Here is a 15842-nt window from a genome sequence, read left to right on the forward strand (position 1 = left end):
ATTTCACTTCTACCAAAACACACAGACTGAAAGCTTTACAACTCACATGAACAGGGATGTAAATGTCATAGTTATTTCCAGAGTCCACATCGATAGCGTGGAACCCAGCACAGGAACCGTAGATGACCTTCAACCTCTGGCCCTCTTCTACAGTCAGGTCAACCAGTACAGGCCTGTGTGGCAAGTCTGCAAAAGACTGGTTTAAAAGGGCAAAGGGCACGTGTGAAGTTTGTTTTGGGAAAATAATTAGCCAGATTGATCTCAGAACGTAATGTGATGGGAAAGGAGCGTTCTACCTTGAAGGCCATGAATTTGTGATAAGGTTTGGGCGCCCACGCATAAACCTCCACCGCATTCTTCAAAGCAATCACCAGGAACTTTATCCTCTCGTATTTCACTGGACAGAAGAGCAGTAAGTAATTAATAATTCATTCATTTATTTTAATTAGCCTTCATTTCACCAGGTTAACCACCCGGCGCCGCCTAAGGTCACCATCATTTCTCAGGAGGAAAGATGGCTGACATGGATGAAACTTACCCACTTTGTAGTGAACACAGCCCTCCATTTCTCCCACAGTGGTCCAGCCTTGCTTCTTTTCCACCTCCGGGTCATTGTGAAGGATCTTATTCCTCAGCCATGCCAGGTAATACACACGCACCTTGTTCTTCTTGCCTTAAACAACAAGGAGAACTTGATCAAAAAGATGCTAAATGTTGTGATTAGCTCAAGAAACAAAATTACATCAGGGTTTCAATCAGTGTATTATAAGTCTGGCAAGCCACAAACTTTACTTGTGCCCCCACCAGGCTTAGCATTGCTTATTTATTTCAGGTTTTTTTTTTTATATTTGCATTTTTTTAAGACTTGGTGTTGGCCAAAGTTGGTGTTCAAATATTAATCTTCCAATAACATAATTTTCAAGTGATATTTAAAAAAAATTGTTTTCTTTTGAAGAGCAACATCAAACCACACAAAACCTGCATTATGCACCATTTTATTAGCATTTTCCTATTCTAATGGAAAATTATGAGTTTTTTGCTCCCAAAGTTAATTATTAAAACCCAAACAGAACGCCAGCTGAAGTCAGTGTACCTGATATTGTGATGAGCAGGTTGAGGCCCTCCAGAACATCCATTTGTTGGAACCTACGGGAGTTAATGAGTGGGTAAACCTTTCCTTGGCCACTGCGGTCCAGCAGCTTTAAGCCGTTCTCTGTGCCCACCAGCAGGTTCACACCTATAGACAAACACATGGACCGATAAATAACTAAGACTGGGTGTGAAAAACATTCTAATACTATCGTTCTTGTAGCCTCAACTAAAAATAACAGTAGAATTCATGTTTTTCTATTTACTTTTGTTCTTTACTGCAAATAAACTGTATATTGGTCACCTTTGAAACAAAAACTAGAGCAGGCTTATGTGGTTAACTATGCTTATAATTTATCGAAATGCATTTTTCTTTTTGTATTTCCTTGAATCTGTTATTTAGCTCTTTTTGTAACCGAACAGTGTGATTTTTATCCTTACCCCAAAGTGCAGCACAGAGGATCTCAGAGTTGAACCTCTTCTTGTACTTGCGGATCTCAGGCGTGTCGTTAGGAGGGCGCGTGTTGGTAGGGTTGACATTCACCATGGATCCCTTCCTCACTTCCATCTTCAGCTGCTCAAATCTGGAGCCTAGAGAGCAAAAACACAGGAATGGATTGTTTTCACTAATGATCACTTTCAATATATTAATTTTTTCAAATGGCATTTGCATAAAACCAAAACAACAGAACTGTATATGTGATTCCCCCCAGAATATTTTTGCTGCACAACAGACTAGGGTTGAATACTGCTGCAAATGTATACAGACTAAACACATGCTGAAACTAATTTTACAATTTATAAATGTCTTGAAGAAGTCAGGTTTAACAAACAAACAAACAAACCATTGTGGCTGCAATATTAATGGGTCAACATTTACACTGAGCAGATGCTCTGGGACGTTTGAAAAGCTCGTCACTCACCGCTGATTGACATGTTGTCCCCTGTACCACCTGGTGACTGATACATGCCAAGATCCACGAAGGTGGTGAAGGAAGACTTGCCAGATGCCTTCACCAAACCCCTGGATTGATACTGGATTGAAAATGTTCTCGTTATTTCCACATTAAGGCAACAGAAATTGAATTTTTAATATTTTATACACACAGTATACATGTAATTTTACTGCCTTTATCACTTTACAAAGACAACTAACGTATTGAACTAACGATGTTTGATGAACATTTCATGCCTGACATGATGGCATACATAGCAGATATAAAAATAACCCACGGATTGAGGACTGATATACTTAGAATCAGTGAAACTTGCATCATAAACAGAGTCCTTCCCTGGGGAGGAGTGAGAGGCTGAGTCTGTGGGAGAGTGGGAGGGCTGCACCACATCTGGCAAGTTAGTGTATCCGTTATGGCTCCTCTTCTCTGGGGTCTTCCAGGTAAAACAAACACACAATTCGTTATGTAATGATGACGCCACAGATTTGAATCTGGGCTATTGTGCTGCAACCAAGTATGACATGTTCAGCTAGAAATAAGCTAACCACTTAGCGACCTAAAGCCTAAATATTGTACCAAATGTGAGAATCAGAAACACATGCGTCTTTATAATTTGACAAACCTATAAAGTATTCCCTAAAATTACCATCTGTGATTTGAAAAGGGACTTTTAGAAGTCAAAATTCTTTTCAATTAGAAAAACTTGAGCACAAAATGTAAATGTTTTAAAGAAAGTAAAAGATAAATTTTGAAATACACCAAATCTAAAATGCTTGCCAGATAAAAAGTTACATTAACTTCATGTTGGGGAACAACACAAACTGTATGTGATGTTCCCCAAAATTACATGAACCAAACCTATGAGCAAAGTTTTTCATTTTCACAATAAATGGCTGAACAGGAAAATTTATATTTTTAGAGAGAAAATCAAACAAAGCAAATACTCTGGCTTTGAAGGTAACATTTTAGGAAACATAAACAAGTAATCAATAATTTTCTATTTCTTGTAGTTAGTTCTAAATTTGACATGAAATACTGGGCATGAAAGCCACTAGGCTGGGCGAGGACTCGTGCATCTTACTCTTACAAACAGTGAGCGAGATGGAAAGGTGGAAAAGAAAAACCCTGGAAGCAAAGAGTGACTTCCTATACTCAAAAACAAACCTGCCATGTAGATTATACACAATCTACATGGCAAGCAGTTCTCAAGAAGAAGCTAAAGGGAATTTAACTGGAACTGTGTGCTTCAGTCAGATGAGACCAAGTCTTAACTATGGTAACAAATGCTGCAGGCCTGTTTCTATTTTGAAATGCCTGGGAGCCCTGATTGAGTGCAAGCACTCATGAGCTCTTTCAAACACCAGGATGTTAAAAAAGAAAACATTGTGAGCTGTTCTTGTAAGCTGAAAATGTGCCGTCATTGAGTTTTTCAGAAATAATATTGCAAAACATAAAACCAAATCAACAGAAATCCCGAGACCTAAATCATATAAAACCTATAGAGTGAAGCCACTGCATTTGATAAACAAACCTTACTTTCCAATTATATTAAGTATCAATGCAACTTGGTGCAAATGACACCGGTAATGCATATTCAAACGGACATGAATACAAATGCTCTTCACAGCATTCATCCCATTAGGAGTCATCTGGAAGATGTCTCCTGTCATGGTTGTCTCTACAGATATCTCCACAATACTTCAGCTGACAACGTAACAGTGTTTGGCCAGAGGGGAGCTTAGGGCGAAATGGAGGAGTTTGACAAAAGTTTAAAATGCCCGTTTAGAAAGAAATGACAGCAAAACAAATACAGTAATTTTTCTTAGTTTCTAAATATCATCGGTTTTGCACTGGTGAAAAAGAAACACTGAGATGCGTTTTAAACACCAGTGCATGTAGAGGTGACTCACTCTCTGAACCAGCATGGTCTGATCCCCGTATCCTTCAGCTTGCTCTCCTTCTCCCACCTCACCCTCATCTTCATGAACCACCATGGTGTTGACTGAATCACTGTCTGCATCTCTGTGGCTGGATAAAAGAGAAACATGATGAGGAAGATATGAAGCCGGAAGGCAAGTGAATACAATTACCATAAAATAGACATGTCCTGAACAGGATGAGCTATCCACCGTCCTGTTTTGTTACTCTTTTATAGTATCAGCAGACAGGAATCGTGCAACTATGCTTTCAAAGTCATCATAAAAGGTGAAAAATAGTTAGATTCTGAAAGAAAAACATTTTTTTTAAATGAAAACGTGCAAGGCCAGTTTTGGAAGTCGTGTTCACAGAAAGGTTTAGATCTACTAAAACTCACAACAAGTAGCTCCGCTGGTGTATTTGGTATTAAGTTTAGTAAAGGACTTCAAAGCAAATAATTAAAAAATAGTAACTTTGAACAACACCCCTAGATCTTACCTTAGAACAGATAGGATCATCCCTAGCAGTTTGTTGCGTCTTGAATAATCAGGAATATTTGTGTTAACACTTTCATTACCGATCAGTCGGGCTCTCCTCCTCCTCGGGTCCCTCGCCGCTCTCACTTTCTTCACTACTCTCACTGCTCTCTGAAGATGAGGAGTAATCATTGGCCTTGACAGGGGGGCGCGGTGGCTCCTCAGTACGCTCCTTAGCGTACAGCCCGTGGTCCTGCACACACGACGTCACAATTTACTTACAAAAGGCACTTAAAACAGAATATTCTAGCAAGGAACAAACAAGCAAACAACACACACGTGCTCACACAACAGTGATCAATGTGTGAAAAGAAAACAGACATTACAGGATCATCAACAAGAAAAACAACATTGAGAAAATAAATGAGTGCAACAGAACATGCCATTAGGATCGCAATATTACAGTTGATGAAGAAAAAACGTCGGCCGTTTAATCAAATCTGCATGAACATTAAAAAGTGAAGGAAAACAAATGCATGCATAATTTCAAAGCCTTGCTCAACACATGGACACAGTGCTACTAACCTCCCCTATAGCCCTCTTGTAGCTCTGCACATTCGAAGTCAACAAACAAGAGAGTTAAGATGAGAAATGTGAGCTGTGACAGAAAAGGTGCCCACTGTGTAAAAGTAAGCACTTCTTTCTCTCATACATGCATCATGGTAGCAGTGATTGCTTCATCAGTCTGGGAATGCTAAAGCATCGATTTATTCAGACAGTATCACACAAAGTACTTTCTGCAATACTGTTCTTCAAAGCATGTTCTTCCACCAAACAGAAATGTCACACTGCATGTAGAGAGTATAGCTGGATTTAGCTGAAATAAAAACTGTATTTCAATGTACATGTGTTTAGTTTTATATTGATGTAGCACAAACTGCAGTTTGCCAGACGCAGCATAAGATGAACCTGAGAAAATCATGCAGGAGAAAAGTTGGAAGAGATGCTTAACATTTTAACATTCACCAAAACACAAGTGTACACATATTCCTGGATTTAAATGCTACATCAAAACGTGAGAAACCGTTTAAGACTAGCACTGGGGTTCAATTAATGGCAATCGGTTTGTGCCTGAAAGGCCATTTTCAATTGTGAATAAGCTTTCTGTAATTCCCCTTAGACGTGCTTTAAGCAACTGGTGAATTGCCAATACAAGTAAAATGTCTGTCAATTTGTGTTATTCGTGTTATGACTGCTTGTCAATGGCAGCGGTCTTTCAGTTGCATTAACATTAGGAGTGTAACAGCGCGAGTATTCCTACTGTAAATATCAGGTACAGCACACGCCTACCAAACAAAGACAGCGCTGCTTTATACCTCAACACATGCAGAATGTTTGAGGTGAACTAAGCACGCAGTGCATTGTAGTATAAAAAGTGACACCAACATTGAACAGAGGAATTCCAGTTGTCACTAAACACCATTACCATTTGGTAATGCAGCTTCAACGGAGAGAGAAAAATAAACCAGAGCAAAAGTTTGTCCCATTTTTCAACAGGAGTAAGACGCATCGCTCATTCTGCGCTTCAATGAGTTACTGATCTGAAGGTAAATTTCACTGAAACATAAAAAAAAATCTGCTAAAGATCAAATCCAGCTGCCTGTAACAACCAACCAGTCCCAAATGCTGTACAGCAGCAACAACATACTGCTACTGTCCTGACTGGGCCTCTGACCAGAGGTGATGTCTGAACAGCTGAGCTCTTTCGTCGATTCGAGAATAAAAAGTATTTAAATTCCTTAAGGAGTTTTATTAAAAAACATAAACATTGATCTTCTCAAGTTACCAGTTCTAACAAAGTTGTAGAGGCCACTTTTTGCTTCCACTGCTTGGAGCTAATCGTGTGCTGTTACAACCCTAATTTAACACAGTTGTGCCTCCAGTCAACACACTTTCATAAACAATTTGAAAAATAGTTAATATGATGCAACAGAAGAGAAAACAAAACAAAAAGAAAAAGACGTACAGCAGGTCGCCCAGGACGAGAGGATGTACGGGACTCCCCCGGCTTATGGCGACTTTCATGGGAGAGAACCGGTGAATCCATTTTGGAGGTACCTGACGAGGAATATAGAGGCGTCAGGGTCCCTCGCAAACCTGTATCCATGCAACTTCAACTGTTTCACATTTTGTCATGCAAAACGTCAATGTATCTTATTGAGATTTTATGTGATAAAATGTATTGCAAACGTCGTCGGTCACGGGACTCACTGAGGATGCGATGCCTCTCTAGAGAGCCAGTTTGGGGCAGACCAGGTATGATGCTCAGACCATCTCCTCTCTCCCAGCGATCATTGCGGCTGAGATCTGGATTGCTGCCATGAAGGTAATCTAAAGTTAATAACTAACCGTAGTTTACAATGATTTAATTTGCAAAATAATATATATTGAGATCAGTACCTGGCTCTTACAGGATGCCTAATGCCAGAGGTAAGGTTGGTGTTAAGAGCCGTGGCAATGGATGCAGTTCTCTGAGGAATCTGACAGCAACAGCAAGATGTGTTTTTATTTTAAAAAGAGTCCTTTTGAGTTAATATATTCTGTTTAATTCTTCAAATGCTAGATGAAGTTCAGGTGTTGGATTTTACCTTGGGTGGGAGCTCGACATCTGGCAGCCGGATCCACGGGCCGCGATCCTCCCTGATCTGATGCAACTGCGGCCCCGGGGTTTCAGAAGTGGGATCCGAGTTCTGACGTACAAGCTCTCTGGAGTGGATGGGGCGGGGTGTGGGGCGAGGGAGGGGTCCTGGGTGGGGAAGGCGGACATGTTCTTAGTTGGCTGGTCACAGAGGGACTGAGAGCGAGGGACAGGGGCAGCGTAAGGCTTCAGTGGAACCAAGTGAGCCATCTGGAACTGCAGAGGGCAGGAGCAGCAGAACGCCAGGCGGGAGCAGCAGCCAAATGCAAGGAGCAGCACCCAAGATAGTCCAAGATGTAGGTCAAAGTGAAGAGAAATGCATGGATGGGGTTGGTAGAAAGTATCAGTTTTAATGGGAAAACAGAAAGATGTAAAGAGAAAAGAGAGTAAAGATAGAAACGCATGAATAAAGCAGCCCAGATATCAAGTGTGAGGCAGTCAAGACTGAGAAATATTAGTGCTTCTGCAAGGTTTTATTATACCACATATTTAAGCCACACACCTTTCCTTGGCCACCTTGGGGTTCAACTGGCCTCTGCATTGGAGGCGTTTGTGCAGACTGGACCATTCCCGACTGACTGATGGAGTCCGAGCGCGACTGGATGGCAGTGTCAGACACGGTGGTGCAGATTTTCGGCGACCCTTGTCTGTTTAGTTTACTTCGTTCCTCCACCTGCAGTAAAGAAAACAAGAGATTTGATTTGGAGTCTTTTCTAGCGGCATGCTAACACTTTCAAAAACACAAAACCAAACCTCTCGGGCCCAGGTGGGTTTGTTGTTGGGCTCCAGGTTTTTGTTATAGTGATAAAGCTGGGGTTTCTTTTCCTGCTGCTGCTGCAGAGACACCAGGTAGGCATGCTCCTGCTGCAGCTGCCTCTGCAGCCGCTCCGACTGCCGCTGCTCCTCCAGCTGCTTTCGCTTATACTCCTGAGGAAGGCAAGGCACAGCGGTGAAAACGAGGCATATGACTAATGCTTTACAAATCAGGAATGTGATAACTCCCATTTTGCTATATGAATTACGGTATCTGCTGATGATGTCTGAGAGTCCATTAACTTATCATGAGTTGGAAGCATTTTTGATAACTAAAAGCAACAACAGAAATATAAAAGCTCCAGTGCTTTGGGTGAAACTGAGCAATTTAAAGTTGAGACATTGAAATTCTCCAAGCGCTTTTTTTTTCTCTCATCAAGAAACTATAAACATACAGGACACATTCATATTCTCAAAAAGGTAGCATGCACAGACTCATTTTGTGATTCACAATATTCATGTTTCTCTTTACTTTTGAAAAGTGTGCGTCTTGTCTTGTTTTCAATTGATCATTTCAGCATGAGTATCAAATTTCAATAAATTGACTTCAGAAAAAGCACCCAAAAAAAAAAAAATCTAATTTAAGAAGCATTTATTGATCTGTGCGTCATGGCAGCCTTAACATCTCAGTCACAGATCTAAAGTGTCCAGCATTCCCATCTTGTTTCCCTTTTCTTTCAAAATTCAACACAAAAGGCCAATTTTAATAACTGCTGTTCTTTTGAGGACAAACATTTGTGAACTCTGAGATAATCTTGACATCATTCTCCTATTGGAAGGTCTAATGACAGCTAAACTTTGGACTCCTTTACAGAGTAGATTACATTTCTAGACTATTTTCTGTACCAGATGTAGCAAAGCTGTCCCACAGCATCCCTCATCCAACGTCAGGCTGTGCCTGTACACAGTGTTGAATGTATATTAAATTATGGTATTTTAATGACTAAGCTGTTCTTCTGTTATCTGTTTGCGGAAAAAGCACCGGAAATTTCTACATTATTGCCAATAAACTTGTTTTGTGGAGGAGGATTCAATAATTTCAGGTACAACTTAATATGCATCAGCCTCATGCGTACTCGCTTTTGACTAATGTCCTTTCTAAACTGAAACAAAGATTCATTTTTAATGACAGCAACTCCTACGCACCACAATAGCAATCTGAAGACAGAGATGCAGAGATGGTAGCACTTCGAAACGAAGCAAAAAGACACTTCTAAACCAAAAGTGGACAAACCTCTTCAGAAAATTTGGGTAAATAGAAGTCTTTTTGAGATAAACAGCAGATTTGACATAAATGGAAGCAAACCACACTAATACAGAAGTTCATTTCAGTTTTAATAACTCAAAGTAATCTAGAAGAAAATGTCTGCAAGCAAATGAGGAAGTGATTAAGCATTGGTAATGACTAGTTACCATAAGGAGCGCCTGCTCCTGAAGCAACTGCTGCTGAAGGATTTCTAGCTGCCGCTGCTCTTCTTCTAACTTGTGCCTGATAAACTCCTGCAGCGAGGTAAGGGGGCACAGAGGAAAGGTGGTGGCACAAGAGAAGGAAATGATGTGGGAGAGGAATGGAAAATAAACACAGATAGAAGATTACACAATATCATTCCAGCAAGCAAAAGCAAGAGATGACTTGATAAAAGTCAAAGATTCTGCTGATTATTTCAGCAGAACAGCTGCTGCTGCTGCGCCTTTGTGGATAAAAGATACAGATTATATCAAATATGAAATTGCAAGCACTACACAGAGAATGTGATAAGCTGCAAGGCATCATTCAGATATCCAGGAGGTCAGTGTGAATTTGGTGAAGTTTGCAACACTAAAAAGATGATCTTGCTCTGATGCCAGACTCTGATGCCGTCGAGGATAGACTGGAAATGGAGAGACGCAGAGAGCTCACCCACTGAAATCTCATCTTTGAGTAAATACACTAATTTAGATCCCTGCTGCTATGGCAACCCTCTCACGGAATTTCACCACCAGTGCAACTAGCACATCGCTGCCGGCGGACACGCCCCACCCTCTCCTGATTGGCCGGGCGCAGCTCTGCTTCTGCTGCGGTTGGTTACCTGCTCCCTCTCTGCCATCCTCCTGTCTTCCTCCCGTCTCATATCGTCGAGTCTCCGATGGGGGCCTTTTTCTTGCTGCCTCACCATCTCTCGCTCTTTTCTCTGTTGCTGGGAGAGAGGTGACAGGAAGGATAGAAATGAGCAGAGGGTTATGCTTGCACAGATGAATTAGACTGCTTAGGGAAGGGAAAAACAACAACTTTCGACTGTAAAGAGTCGGAGAAAAATCAATAAAAGAACTGACTCACATTTACAAACATCTTTTAGTAAAACCACGATTTGTTCTGTGAAAACCTGACTTGTTTTACATGTGCATCACAATAGATTGGAATATATTTTATTTGAATAATTTAAAACGTGAATCAGCATTCATTAAAACAATTATGTATCCATCATGTGACTAAGCAAAAAGTAAAATATTACCTTTTATCTCCCCAATGCCACCCACTTATTATATATGTATACATTTTTTTTTTATTTTATTTATTTATCTATTTTCATTTTTTTCTCTTATGTCTGCATGGTGATTTGTTTATTTAAGAAAATTCAGAGAAATTATGTAAGTTTCACTAAATGCATGTAATGTGAATAAATAAATAATCTCCTGATGAATTTTAAAAAATTGTGTATTTCAAGCATTTCTTTCTCATCTTACTTATTATAGCTTATAGTTAATAAAAACACAAAATTCAATTTCTCCTGAAGTTAGCATATTAGATGAACTATAATACTTGATTAGAGCTCTTCATGGATTATTAGTAACTGTACTGATCTATCGACAAAAAATTGAATTTGTGGTTATGACATGTCAAAATCTTAGCTATATTTAGCTAGTAATTTAAGCATGGAAGCTTTATTAACTTTTAAAATGTAGCTTAAAGTGTAGTTAAAGTGTTTTGACCAGTGATGTTATTTCTACTGGTATTTGTTTCTAGTTCTTAAATTGAATGTAGTAAATGTTCCTACTGACACTAACTTATAAATGCATACAGAAGAAAAAAAAGAAAGTGTTGGGGAACGATGCTGATTTCTTGGTGAGCTCTGATAAAAAGACAAGAAATTAAATGAGTAGTAAATAGAGCAAATGCAAATATATTGTTGAACCTTGTGTTATTAATGTTAAGTAAATTTCTTTTAAATTAATTTTAGCATGTAGAGACCCTCTGAATAGGTGCCTGATTAGATTTGTCTACAATCAAAGTGTATTTTCTCAAATCTCAGTAATGCACAGAAATATTGATAGTTCTGCTTACAAAGGTCAAAGTTTATCTGTATTGCATATTTTTTCAGCAACAAGGCAGTTCAAAGTGTTTTACATCACAAAACATCATATAATAATGAAACATGCATAAGCAAATACACCTTGTATGCTGATCAACGAATCAAAGGTGACTCTAAACAGGTGGGTTGATAGTATAAAGCCACATGAATTATCAAAGAACAGAATATACGATTTAGTGAAACACTAGGGATAAAAAGTTGGGCCGTACCTCTTCGAGTCGGCGCCGTTGTTCCTTCTGCTCTTCAATGCGTTTCTGTCGGTCATGCAGCAACTGCCTCTTGTGTTCCTCAGGGTCTCGGCGCTGGGCGGCCAGTTGGGCTTGCTGCCTCTTGAGGGCCTCCGTGCGCTCCTTGTTCTCCTGCTGCAGCCGCTGAAAGTCCCGCCTCAGGGTCGACTCACCAGGCACGTTGAGGATGGAACTGATGATCAAAATTTAAATTATGGATGGACATTTGCAAAACTTAGACTGGCAGACTGAACAGAAATGATCAAATCGTTACCTTGATTCTCTATCGTCTCCACGATTTTCATCCTCCTCGTCACTGCCGCTGTACTCGTACTCTGTCTCTTCTGTCGGGTGATCAACAATAAAGACAAATAAAATCTGAAGCAAAAATTGCTTCTGAAAAGCAACACAAGATGCACTTTATGATCCTTTAGTCTCTTCTCTTTACCTTTCTCTCCCCTCTTTTTGCGTGTGCGGTCAATGTGGTCTTTGAGCTGAATTCGGACCTGACGTTCTGTGGGCTGGTCTCTGATGAACGAATGCTTGAGCAGTTGCTCTGTGCTGGGCCGGCTGTGATACGTCTTGACGAGGCAGCCTTCTATAAAGTCGATAAACTTCTTTGACCTGGGAGGAAAAGTAAAATCAAAGAATGACAATCCCTCTGGGCACAAGGAAGGCATGTAATAACCAGAATATTACTCTTTGAACTGTAACGGGACTGTAAGGACACTGTTGGATCGTCTGGGAATTTGTGTAAGCTCTGGAAACTCCTTTTGCAAAAGTAAAATAATTTTTTTTTTGCTTTGAAGAAGCACACTAAGAGGGGAAAATATATCTTAGATCCATTAAACAAATATTGAAAGTTTAAAATTTATATTAGGCACAATCTTCCATCCAAATAGGCAATTTTAAAAAAATAGCAACGCTTCGGTTAAAAATGGAAAATTAGTGCCACATATGGATGATGCATCATTTGGATCTGTAAAGTTTAATACATAACTATTTTTGCATCCTCTGTCCTATCAGTTTGTCTAAAAATGTATCATCAATAACAAGAGTTTATGTAGGACTACTTTTTCAATTGAGATCTACTTTTTAACAGGAATTTGTGGATGTTAGGAAAGATGATGCAGGGAGTCAACAGCCAGACCACCAAGGCAACCAAGAGCTAATTTGTTAGAATTACACATATCAGACAAGAAAATACTTTCTTTTACTGTATAGTTTGACTTTGTATCCACTTTCAGTAGAGAATCTACTGAAGTCTGTAGATCCCATTAAGCCAATAACACTTCTACTGCGAATTTAGCCTTGATAATTAGATTTAACTGCATCATTTTCTATGAAGTATGGAATATCTGATCCAAGTGATGGCGAGTCTGTTTGACAGATTGTGCAGTCTGATTATATGGCGCTACTTTAGCTTAATTTACATCCATTACATCTGTAGTTATCAACTAAACGTTACTTTTAAGGCCAAAACACAAAGTCAGTTACAAAGTTATGAAGTAAGACATCGAGTGGAGAAAAGTTAATTTACACAATCAGTGTATTACTTCCTAATGTATACATTTACAGTTTACATTAAGCAGGCTATTCTGGTGGAAACATTCAGACCTATGACTGTGCTCATTAGCCAACAATAAGAAAACCAAAGAAGAAATTTTTTTATGTGAATGCTACCAGAATGTAGCATTCTACCAAATGGTTCTGAATAACAGGGAACCTGGGCTCTTGCCAAACTTCTTTCGAATTTGTCCATTTGTCATCTCTCCAAATTACATTTCTCATGATTTGCTCCTCCTCACTGCAATTATTTAATTACGCTGAAGTACAAGCCTGAGCATAAGGAAAGGTTAACAAATGGCATATGACCTTTAAACATACAAGAGATCAAATAGTTGTAATTTACAACTCAGGGTGAAAATGTTGCCAATATGAAAAAATAACTAAGAGCTGCAACCTGGTAAGAATACCAATATTCATAGATTGTGACAGAGAAGTTCATAAAAACATCTATGTGTGTTTGCACCACTTCCATTTATACATACTATGTTTATGTAATTAGTCTTTTCACATGTTGGATGTAGGCATTATAGGACGCAAATGTGACATATGGAATGAGAAATGAACACTTTGGAGTTCTGTTTGAGTATTTAAATACTCCAAACCAATTTGCCAACAATTAGCAGTCCATTTTGTGGTTGTAAGCAAACAAATTCTCTGAAATATTAGCCACTGCATCCTAAAATGTTTCTGATGATCAGAACAGGAGAGGAAACACAAGAGATTGGCTCTTGTGGGAACATTGTTCACTTGCTGAGAAGAAAGAGAGAAATAGGAGAGGCAAACACACAGGACTGGACAAACAATGAGAAATTAAGTCTTAAATATCTCTGAACCTTCTCATGCTCGCTTGTCTCGAAAGACATTCTGCAAATTATGTAGCCCTTTGTTGCTCAACTCAGGATCATTTACTTTAATGCCCTTCTCTTCTAATGAGTTTTAGCCAATTAACTGTTGCATTGCTAAGTGATTAAAGGCAGGGCTGCCTTTTATTATATTACCATTCTATACCGCTGTCTTCGCTTTCCCATCATTACAATTTACTTTATTTGTTGGATTAATTTCAGCTCAAAGAATTGAAACAAATAACTCCACAGTGAAGAAATCTGAAACCACTACGCACATTAATGCCACCATCACTTTATCTAAGCACATCTGAACAGTCAGTTAAATTTGCAAGGAGATGCAGTCCTCTACAGAAACACAATTTACACTCACCATTTCTTGGACTTGAGCTTTGGAGGGGGGTTTCTTGGAATCAGAAAGAGGGCCCTCATTGGATGCATGTCACACAAAGCTACAGAGAAAGAAGATTATAAGATTTAAATCCCTGTTAACCATGCTGAGAGCTAAGGAAAAAAAAAGTTAGAACGCAGAACAAAATACATTTTGTGTTAAACTATTTTCACTCTGCATAGTTTGCAAATAACCTTAAAGCACCGTTATATGTGCTTTTTCTGCATTGAAACAAGGTTACAGCTGTTGTTACCCAATCTTTCCTGGTGCCTCAGGCTTATTGTTACACTCAATGTAAGAGCAAGGACTGTGAGTCACTGTGCTCCCAGTGTAGGTAGGCAGCTAAACCTGACTGGTTAGCTTCACAGTTTCACAGTAAACAGGCTTCTATTATGCAGTCTTTTGGAAACGAGCAACGTGACTGACACAGTCAAAGGCAATCCGATTTGTTTCCCCTTTCATGTTTTGAAGGGCCGCAATAATCTGGAAGAATCCCAGCTAACTTCAGATGTCATTTTTAAGGCTGGATCACCCACTGACTGCATGCTGACAACAACTTCCTGTCAGTGGAGAGGATCCAAGTACAGAAGGAGAAACAGTGCACCATCTTTAGAAAAGAAAAAAAATGTATCCTTATTCTAGTTTACAAGCACAAACACAAAAAACAAAAGATATTTGCAAGAGAACTTAACAGGTCAAATGCCTAAAGTTTTACACTGAGGCATGAAGTGAGAAGCTGGGAAATGGCTTCAGCTCCTATAATTAAACAAGAATTTCATAGAAGGGACCATTTTAACCTACTTCAGTCACTGGAATGATGGCGTAAGTACATGCTGCATAATTTATAATTGTACACCAACACCAGCTCGACAGTTGGCCTGTATACCCTGCTGCATGTCACTCATAGCAGCAGTCTGTCAGAGCTGTGTGTCTCCATCAGTGACGGGAAAATAAATCATAGAAACATTCATAATTTCTCATAAATAACTAAAATAAATAGTTTAGTGTACACTCTTAGTTTTAATTTGGATTTGAGATTCAGCCAAATAAACTCATTACAGTTACTATAATAACTTTTTCATTACTAATATTCCACATGCTTATAATGAAATAAAGACTTTTTTTTTTGGTGAGATTGGCCTGTAGGAGGAGTAAGTTAATTTTATTTCCACAGAACTTTTTATAAGAAAGTTTATGAAAAACAAAAAAGTAATGAGAAAAAACAGGGATTTCTTTTCTTTTTGGAAATAAATGGTATTCCTCAGACAGCATACCGTCAAAAACTCACAAACACAGCTCAGATACTTACTGTATGGAGCTGTTGGTACTAAATGCTGATATTATGGAATCAACAGCGGGAAAAAAATTAGAGTAGCAATTCCAACAATAAGATTTGAGGTGTGAAAATATAATATATATTTTATCACTGTCAAGACAGAATCAAATATTATAAAAGAAGAATCTTAACATCAAACGATAATGATGCTGGCTTTTCTGCTGCCGTTCTCCAAATA

General features: G+C 39.0%; 1 protein-coding gene across 1 annotated transcript in view; it reads right to left on the minus strand.

The window, feature by feature from the left end:
- Positions 1 to 15842, minus strand: part of mink1 (misshapen-like kinase 1) — a 30733-nt gene that overhangs the window by 6242 nt on the left and 8649 nt on the right. The window contains 23 exon segments of the mRNA XM_055044033.1: positions 47 to 196; positions 297 to 397; positions 539 to 673; positions 1094 to 1237; positions 1531 to 1680; positions 2013 to 2124; positions 2362 to 2478; positions 3956 to 4073; positions 4540 to 4691; positions 5024 to 5047; positions 6465 to 6556; positions 6710 to 6813; positions 6899 to 6978; positions 7087 to 7238; positions 7241 to 7352; positions 7639 to 7809; positions 7890 to 8063; positions 9363 to 9449; positions 10019 to 10126; positions 11509 to 11719; positions 11801 to 11870; positions 11975 to 12150; positions 14311 to 14389. Coding sequence (XP_054900008.1) covers positions 47 to 196; positions 297 to 397; positions 539 to 673; positions 1094 to 1237; positions 1531 to 1680; positions 2013 to 2124; positions 2362 to 2478; positions 3956 to 4073; positions 4540 to 4691; positions 5024 to 5047; positions 6465 to 6556; positions 6710 to 6813; positions 6899 to 6978; positions 7087 to 7238; positions 7241 to 7352; positions 7639 to 7809; positions 7890 to 8063; positions 9363 to 9449; positions 10019 to 10126; positions 11509 to 11719; positions 11801 to 11870; positions 11975 to 12150; positions 14311 to 14389 — 2819 coding nt within the window.

This window comes from Poeciliopsis prolifica, unplaced genomic scaffold (genome assembly GCF_027474105.1).
Source record: "Poeciliopsis prolifica strain line A6 unplaced genomic scaffold, Auburn_PproV2 SCAFFOLD019, whole genome shotgun sequence".
NCBI lineage: Eukaryota > Metazoa > Chordata > Actinopteri > Cyprinodontiformes > Poeciliidae > Poeciliopsis > Poeciliopsis prolifica.